We start from the raw sequence: 9,931 nt of genomic DNA on the forward strand, positions 1-9,931 counted from the left end.
AAAGAATTTATATATGTGATTTAATATCAATAGATAAAAGTGGATAGTGGATAAGTCAATAATGTTCATGGATCCATTAAAATTAGTGGTTGAGAATAAAGTTTGTTAATTTATAAATTAGCCAATGGGAGTGTTTGCACATATAATTTATAAAAAATGAGATTTTTAATTGACGAGTACTACCAATATACAACTTTTTTTAATATGAGACTATTTAGCTCCTATTCGACCCAAATTATCTACAACATATTTTTACTCAAAACTCATTTCCAATAACACATTTTACGAGATCTATACTATTTATTAACTTTTTAATTACACATTTTATCAATATTTATCAAAATTTATTACAAGTCCGATGATCAGTAAAACCAAACAAAGACTCAATTCGATTAACATATCCATGATCTTGAAAAATTAATTTATTTAAGAGAGTGTGTACATGATTTTAATGATGAATTTAGACTCTAATAATTGAAATGTTATGAAAATAAATAAGTGTGCATAAATGTCTAGATTGAATTAAACCCTAATTGACCGAATAATTTTGAAATAAATAAATGTACATCTATTTAAAATAATTTAACATAGGAGTCTCTATTTTCTTCTTCCAGCATCATAAGGGGTGTAAGATGTACGAGATCTTCCATGGGAATAAATATATGAGGTACTATGGCGAAATTTTTTTTATATTAATTGAAGTTGAAATATTTTAATCAATCACGGTTTAACAAAAAATTGTCCAAAAGTTGCTTACAATGTCCAAAATACTATTGATGTGACTAATAATATTTCACCCATGGAAATGAATAGAGGAGCATTGACTCGTCCTTTGTGCCTAGAATTCATATTTCTAAGGAAAAATTTCAAACCTTTAAAACACTAGCAATTTTTTTTCAAATCTTTGATTTGTTGCAGTCATCACCCTTAATCTTTTCAAATGTTGTATACGAAGTCTTTTTGGACGATTTTCATCCACAATTCCATTAATTGACAAAAAATTTAACTTTAATCACATTTTTAATATTTTAAAATGAGGTAAAAAAGTAAATTTTCATTTATCACATTAAATAATAATTAAATTTAAAAAAAAAACACGATCCTTTATCTTCTTCCTCTCACCCCACCCTCAACTCAAACCCAAAATCAACACCAACCACCGCCACCTCCCATTTTTGGAAACTTCTAATTCTCGATTCTGTATTCAATGATTTTTCCGTAAAACCTGTCCAAATTAATTACTTTCCTTTGGTATACTCTCTCTCTCTCTCTCTCTCTCTCTGCCCACCAACCATTAATCAGTTTCTATACAGACGCAGATCTACTCACCGTCTTCATCCATTCTTCTGAATTGTTAAGGTTAGATCCCTGATTTTTTCCTTTTCCCCCCATTCTTTTTTTACTTCTAATTTGTTTAGTTTTCTTAATGGTATTTGAGTGACAGTTAGCATGTTTAATTGATTTAATTCAAGAGTTGTGGATTCATTCTGGCAAAGGCCCTTATTTACCCAGTTTTCAATTTCATTTCTAATCAAATGCAGATGAAGGAAAAGAGGGCTTTCGTTTTTAACATATTACAAATTTTTAATACTTTTTTTGCTGGTTGATTCTTGACTTCGGTTTTTCCACGTTGGGAACAAATTGCAGGTAACTTGTGAAAGTTGAAGAATCAATGGCGTTTACTATGAAACAAACGCCTTTAACAGTAGCAACATTGGGTTTGCTATCCTTCATTCTCTAACTTTTAGCAGTGGTGGTGGCGATAGTTGGTGTGGATTTTAGGTTTGAGTTGTGGGTGGGGGTGGGTGAGAGAAAGAAAACAGGCGTTGTGTTCTTTTTATTTTTAATTTAACTATTATTTTATGTGATAAATGAAAATTTACTCTTTTATCCTTTTTTAAAATATTAAAAATGTAGTTAAAGTTAAATTTTTTGTCAACTAACAAAATTTTGGATGGAAACCATCCAAAAAGACTTCATCTGCAATGTTTGGAAATGTTAGGATGATAATTGCAACAAATCAAAGGTTTGAAAAAAGTCTGCTAATGTTTTAAATGTTTGGAACTTCTGCTACAATTTTCCCCATTTCTAATTACATTACCTCGAAAAGATGCTTGACTTGACTAATAATATTTCTATTATGTAAATGACTAAGGGAGCATTAACTCATCCTTTGTGCCCAGAATCCATATTTCAAATTACATTACCTCTGAAATACACTTGACGTGACTAATAATATTTCTACCATGAAGATTACTATAGTAACTCTTCTTCTATCCCTAGAATCCATATTTCTAATTGCAATTGATAATGCCTACGAAAATTGTAGTCAGTGCTCAAAAACTTGCCGCATAATCTTTTCTTCGACTACATTGCCAACCTCCGGAGATTCAACATTAGTTATTTGATCATCAAATTATTAGGAAACGTCAATCAAGCCCTCCATTTATTAGTAACATAACAATTTGGTTATTCAATATGAACTGCAAACTAGTTCTCCAACTATAAGGAAACAGCAGAAGTAACTTCCAACTAATAGAAAAAATAATTTGGTCATTCAACTACATTGAAACAGCAGATTGGTCCTCAAATTACAAGAATCGACAATCAAGCCCTCCAACTATTAGTAAACAACAATTACGTCATCACAATAACTTCAACATGCAATTTGGTAGTCAAAAATTATGAAACGTCAATCCAGCCCTCCAATTATTGATACAGAAAATGAGTCCTCAAACTATTAGAAAACAGAGATTTGGTCATCAAACTAGTATAGAACATCAATCCAATCCTCCAACTATTAGTATACAGCAATTTGGTCACATAAGTAATATGAAACAACAAACTAATCCTCCACCTATTGGAAAAAGTAATTTTATCATCCAATTATACTAAAACAGCAAATGAGCCATCCAACTATTAGAAAACATTATCATATGAAATATCAATCTAGCCCTTGTTTGATTCCCATTCTTTGGAAAAAATGAATTTTTCTACAGCATTTTGACATCATTTCAACCACACATTTTTTAATAAAATAATACTACACGCAAATTCAAAACTTTTTCTTATTTTTTAACCACACATTTTCCATCAATACACTATTCAAAAATTTATTTTTTCCATCAAAATGGGGCTCAAACAAGAGCCTAGTCTTCCAACTATTAGCATACATCAATTTGTTCATGTAACTAATATGAAACAGAAAATCAGTTGTCCACCTGTTAGAAAAAGTAATTTGGCCACCCAACTAACTTCAAACAATAAATTAATCCTCCAACCATAAGGAAACAACAAAATACTCCTCCAACTATTAGAAAACAATGATTTGGCCATCGAACTAATTTAAAACATCAATCTAGCCTTCTAATCTCCAAGTCTAAGTTCTCGTTCTATTTAGAAATATGTGATTTGTTTTCAAACTAAATGAAAAATCAATCCTGCCTAACTATTAGTAACTGCAATTTGGTCATACAGCCCCTGAGTCCTCAAACTAAAAGGAATCAACAAAATAGTCCTCCAACAAATAGGAAAATCCAATTGGTAAACAACAAATTGGATAACAACTATTGAGTAAAATTAAAAAGGTACATATACAAGAAAAAACAGTAAAAAGAGTCATCCAACTAATAAAAACAGTGATATGGTCATCCAACTACTAAGAAATAGCAAAATAGTCCTCTAATTATTAGTAAACAGTTATTTGGTCATTGAATTATTAGGAAACGTCAATCAAGCCCTCCAATTATTAGTAAATAGCAATTTGGTTATACAACTATGTAGGAACAACAAACTAATCCTCGTGCTATAAGGAAACAACAAAAACATCCTCAACTAATAGAAATAGTAATTTGGTCATCGAAAATGAGTCCTCGTATGATAAGAAAACGTCAATCAAGCCCTCCATCTATTAGTAAATAGCAATTAGGTCATTCCACTAACTTCAACCTGCTTTAGTCATCGAACGATTATGAAACCTCAATTCAGCCCTCCAATTATTAGTAAATAGCAAATTGGTGATGCAACTATTAAAGAACAGCAAACAAGTGAGGCGATCTATATGGAAATGACAAAAGTGTCCCCCAACTTATCAAAAATAGTGATCTAGTCATCCAACTATCAAGATTCATTCCAGCCCCTCCGACTATTAATTAACACAAATTTGTTCATCCAACTACTAGTGCACAGCAGACAAGTCTACCAACTATCACAAACAGTGATTTGGTCATAAAACTTATAAAAACATCAAATCAATCCTCCAACTGTTAGTAAATAGCAATTTAATTTCTCAATTAGAACTGCATTTAAGTTAATTTATATGGATTTAATACATATTTGGACCAAAATTAGAAAATTCAAACAGTAATTTACTTTCCATTTTTGAAGTTGCAATTGATTTCATTATTTTTTCTTTAAAAAATGGAAAAAATACTAGCTTGAATAGAACTAGAATGGATAGGCCCCAGCCTAATTTAGGAGTGAGCATTTTTTCTCAAAACCGATGGAATTGGAGCGGAACCATTTAGAATTGGCAGGTTCGGTTTTGGATCTTCTAAAAAATGATTTGTTTTTGGGACAAATTATTAAGAATCAATCGGTTCCGATCGGATTCCCAATTCTAGTATAAGAGCCGTCGGGAACCGAACAGTTCTCATAAATTTTTTTATTTTTTTGGTAAAATATATGACTCAATCTCCAATCACTTGTATCAAACTAATCGGGTTCCTTCTTCATTTTAAACTCTAGCACTTTCCTTCTTCTCTTTGATTCTCTCTTCTCATAATTCTTTGATTAATTGATTCTCAAGCCAAATTAAAATATTGGGTAAATCTATACCTAAATAAATTTATTTACAGTATATAATTTCATTTTTAAGATGCGAAATTTTTATTTTGATTACATAGTTGTTGATCTGATAAAAACTTTTCATCTAAATTTCTACAAATTATAATTGAGGGAATCAAAAGTTGCAATAAAACCCCCAAATCTAATGCCATCCGGGTTGCCAAGCCAAGATACGGGTCGGATTTCTCGTTGCCCAATTCACAAGCTCAGAAGAATCCAGAAAACATAATCATCACAACCTTATTATTTTTACCGCATTGATTGCTACGAGGAATAAAGTGAGTTATTTCATTCCAATAAATTTTATCTAATCTTTCAGGATGTGGTTTTCTCTCTCTCAAATTTGGGAAAATTATTTTATCAAAATGACAATCTGTAAAATGTGCAATAAATAAATTACCCATTAAAGGTTCAAGATACATAATAATAGATGGTAAATCAAAATCTACATAAATCTCAAGTTTTGTTAGGGATCCATTTTAGTACGTTGTGGGGGGTGAAATAAGAATTTGAACAGTGCAATAAAAAATTAGCAGATGAAAAATATTATGTTCAAGACCAAATGCAAGTTGCAAAGGTGAATACTGATAATAGGCAAGGTCTTATACGTGCGATGATACATAATGTAAAATGACATGATACCAAACAGAAGTTTAGAGTTTTGTTTGCATAAATAATAGTCTAGTAATAAGTTGTAGGCTTTTAATAAACGACTCTGCTGAATCATTTTGTTTATGGACATGCGCAACCAAATGTTCAATTACAATCCGAATTGATATACAATAATTGTCGAATTTTTGTGATCTAAATTCACTATTATTGTCAAGACAAATAGTCTTGATTGAGTAATCAGTGGACTGCACTTAAAATTTTATGATTTGAGCAAGTAATCTAACAAATGTTACGTTCCTATTGAAAAGTAGGCAAACTTGTGACAATCTAATAGAATAATCAATTAATACCATAAAATAACGAAATAGTCCATACGGTGAGTGTGTTGACCCACATATATATCTATAAATTCTTTTCAAAAAAGTTGAAGATTCAATATTGATCTTTGTAGTTGAAGGTCTAATAACTAACTTATCTTGAAAACAAGTTACACATGGATAATCATTAGATAAAAGAATCTTCTAATTCTTCAAAAGATGTCTATGTGAGTTGTTTATTATTCGACACATCATTATAGCTCTTTGATGTCCAAGTCGATTATGTCAAAGTATAAATTTTTTTAGGTCAACAAACTTTTGGTTCGTAACAATATTTGATTCAACAATTTTTATAAATGTATAATACATGCCACAATGGAGTGCACGAAATTTTTCTTTTATCTGTTTCTGACCAACTATAAAAGAATCTATGCAAAGATATTCAATATCATTTTCTTGTATAGTCTCAATAAGATATCCATTGCAACAGATATCTTTAAAACTAAGGGCGCGTTTATTTACAAGTATGAAATTTGCATGGAAAGAAAATAAACTTTAAGTAATTCAATTGCCTAGCATGGAAATTATTAATTAAATGTGTTTGACTGATTTAATTTTTAACCTAAAAATTATTATACTTGTCCATTTTTTTATTGGTTGATAGATGAGAGAGAGAAAGAGATAGTGAATTCCTTGGAGAATAAAATCCTACCCCCCCTAAAGAAATTATTTTCCTTGATTTTGAGGAAAATATGGTCATATGACCAAAAGTAGGAAAATATTTTTTTTGGAAAAAATAGCAATCAAACAACACAAAGTAGGAATTTGGGTAAAAAAAAACACATTTTTCATAAAAAATATTGGCAATCAAATGCACTCTAAGTGAATTTCTTTTGAATTTGCAAGAATAAAGTGCATCGTCAATATACAATTTTTTCATTAAATGATTTGCATATTTAAAATGAGGTATCTTGTTATTATTGGAGGACACCTTAGAAGGAAAGAAAATTATTATGTAATATGTAAGAAAAAGTTAATAACAAAAGCATAAAACAACACCTAAAAATACAAATGCACATAAAATTATTCAGAAACTTGTAAGTATTTACTTTCTTTAGGTTATTTTATCATATTTTATTGCTAGTGAAATTATACATGAATTGCATCGATAATTCCTATAAAATTTCAATTTATTTTTTGTCCACTTTGTCGGCCAAACAAATATTATCAATTGGTACTATAATTCATTACAAGTTTCCATTCAAGGGTCTATACCATTATTTGGAACTAGTGGATAAAATTATCAATGCATGCCAATTAAAAGCTAAACTACAAACCAAGATGTAGGACCTTTTGCGTGTTAGACATCAGAATTCAATGAGTACATTGGTGATCGACTTTTCAATGTAGTACAGTTAATATTCAATAATAAAAACATAAAAATTGTTCAATTTTTTGTTAAATTGTTACACCATCAGAAAAACCATGCCATTTCACATTTGAGAAGCAAAAAAACCTGATTCCATAAAATTAGCTACACGTGGGCGAAGTGAAAATTCAATAAAAATTTGGATACTATTCATCATTAATAAAACGTTCATTTAATATCAAACTTCAAATATTTTATAAAGTTGGAGCTCGACTTGCTACAAGAGCAATTAGTGACCAATGGTAAAATTTTCTTATATTTATGTCGTAATAAAATATTATAACTTTTACAATTCCTTACTACAAACTCCTCCTTTATATGAGCTCAACTACGATAATGCAAACACACAAACATATTACTTTGGAAAAGCTTAAAAAATGTTAGAAAATTTAGAAAGCATGAAATTTCATAACAAATGATCGTGTCACAGAGTGGTAGAAATCCTTTTACGTTTGTCTTTTTTTCTTTTTGTACCCTTGTTGAATTCCATCTATATCTATGTATACTTCAATCTTCTTCTTCTTCTGTATCGATCCTATCCCTTGTTATTACTTTGAGCAATTCCATTGCCATTTGCAGGCAATGGACCCATCTCTGTCTCGGCAGTCTCCGCCTCGGCCCGGAATTTCTTGTAGATATCACTTTTATAAAACTTTCTAGTCCTTATCACCAAAATAAGTGAAACAATTGCTCCAAAAACAGTAACTGCAGTGATTATCAAGAAAGCCAATCTAAAGCATTCCACCCCATTGCAATTCAAGTCCTCTCCAGGCTCCCTGACCCAGCCCATGGCCCGCATTTGCTTCTCGGCTTCCTTATCATACAAATTTCCGGCCACCCTCACATTCAGCAAATATGATCCAATCGGGCTTGCCACGGCACCAAAGTTGTACAGTGTTGAATAGTATTTAAGTCCAAAAAGTTCAGAAATTATCGCGAAAAGCAACGGCCATTGGGCTCCAAAGCAAAATCCTATGATCACAGATGCAATATAGAGACCATTTGGGACATTAAATGCAATTAACAAGTGACCTATGCATGAAATTATTAGTGTTAAAGTGAGCATAAGGGGCCTTGGGAATTTGTATTTGGTTAAGAAATGTTCAGACAGGAAACCTGAAACTACTCGACCTAGGTAGTTCCAAATGCTTACCAGGGAAACAAATGTGCTAATACTTTTTTTTGGATAGCCAAGTGACGATCCAATCTGTCCTAAATTGTCTATTGCTGTCAAGGTTCCTCCAACCCCACAAATAGTTGCAAAAAATAAGATTAACATGTCTACGCTAAAGAGTGCTTGAAGGATTGTATAGTCCTCCCCTCGGTCCGGTGGCCCGAATATACTCCTAGCATTCCAACAGGAAATTTCTTGCTTTTGTTGGGATTCAGAGGTGGTGGATGTTGGTGGTGGTGGTTGAGAAATAGGTAGTGGAGCCACCACGTCGGAGTTTGGTGGTTTTTCTGTCACAAGCTTCAACTGTGAAACTGAAAGATCCTCCAATTCCTGCTTTTTCTTCTTCCAGATATAAATTTCTTCTTTTAAAACAACAGCAACTGGTAGAAACAGCAAAATAAGAACAATTGTTGCGCATACACCATACTCACTCCTTGTAAAATCAAGCCTTTTCTGGAGTATGATAATTACCATGAGAAATCCAGCTAAACCCAAAGATATATACAGAAATCTGTAGAAAACTTTGAGTTCATGTGGAATCCGAACAACTTTCAATATCCTGATTGTTCGAAGAAAAGCGAACGAAATAGCGGCCGGTAGCCAACCTATGAGCAAAATAAGTGATGTTAAATCATCCCCATAAATTGCATGGTAGATTTGAGTGATGATTGCACCGCTTAGGCCAACAAAACCCTTGAGAAGGCCTAAAACTGCGCCTCGGCTCTCAGGGAAGTTCTTCACGGCGGTGACAAGGGCTCCGGTGTTGGCAAAAGACTGAGAATTTGCACCGATACATATGTATAAACACATGTGCCAAACTTGGGGTGTTGCAATTTTTTTGGATACTGCGAGCCATATCATGAAGTAACCAAAGAAGTTGAGGACTGCTCCGATGGATAGCACCACCCACGGCGGTGTTACCTCGTTGATTAGGCCGGAAAGGATGCCGACATTGGAGCCTAAGTCCTTGAAGAAGCTGAGCAAGTTTAGGGTCGTTTGATCATAGCCAAGTGAGGATTTTATCTCGGCAGAGTATAGGCCAAACATGTAGGTGGCACCGGCCGCAGACATGACGAGGATGGTGGCAAATACCATGAACCACCGGCCGACAAGGACCTGCACTGCGAAGCTCCTCGTGTTTGGCCAATCACCACTACTACCACCACCGGCAAAAGCCATTTTTCTCTCTTTCTTTTGAGTTTTTTTGTTGTGCTTGTGTGCGTTCTAGTTAATTAAGGTAGTTGCATTCTTAATATTGTCGTGCTACAAAATTGTGCCGTTTTATAGTAATAAATAGTGTGTGTGCGCGCAGAGACTTCATAGTTGACTTATCTAGCAAGCGGGTTTCTAGGAAAATAACATTAAAATAGAAGTACAGTGTATTCAATTATTGCTAACTACAAGTTGAAGACTTTTCAAATCAATTACGGGAAGAAAGGGACAATGCTAGTATAAACTTTAAAATTTATCGACTTATCAATGCAACAGGAAAATTTAAAATCGCTTCAAAGTCTTATGTGGTTATATAGATTAAATCCAAAGTTAGAAACCGTT

At 32.5% G+C, this 9,931-nt stretch overlaps 1 protein-coding gene across 1 annotated transcript; it reads right to left on the reverse strand.

The window, feature by feature from the left end:
- Window positions 1-7,436: 7,436 nt before the first annotated feature.
- On the reverse strand, window positions 7,437-9,642 carry LOC111390680 (protein NUCLEAR FUSION DEFECTIVE 4-like). Its single transcript, XM_023015746.1, has one exon. The coding sequence runs from the start codon at window positions 9,554-9,556 to the stop codon at window positions 7,739-7,741; it is 1,818 nt and encodes a 605-aa protein (XP_022871514.1). The 5' UTR covers window positions 9,557-9,642; the 3' UTR covers window positions 7,437-7,738.
- Between the last annotated feature and the right edge of the window lie 289 nt (window positions 9,643-9,931).

The sequence above is a fragment of the Olea europaea genome, unplaced genomic scaffold (assembly GCF_002742605.1).
Source record: "Olea europaea var. sylvestris unplaced genomic scaffold, O_europaea_v1 scaffold7039, whole genome shotgun sequence".
NCBI classification, from domain to species: Eukaryota; Viridiplantae; Streptophyta; class Magnoliopsida; order Lamiales; family Oleaceae; genus Olea; species Olea europaea.

Coding starts and splice junctions, on each gene's coding strand:
- LOC111390680 (XM_023015746.1), bottom strand. CDS start 9,556: ATGGCTTTTGCCGGTGGTGGTAGTAGTGGTGATTGGCCAAACACGAGG.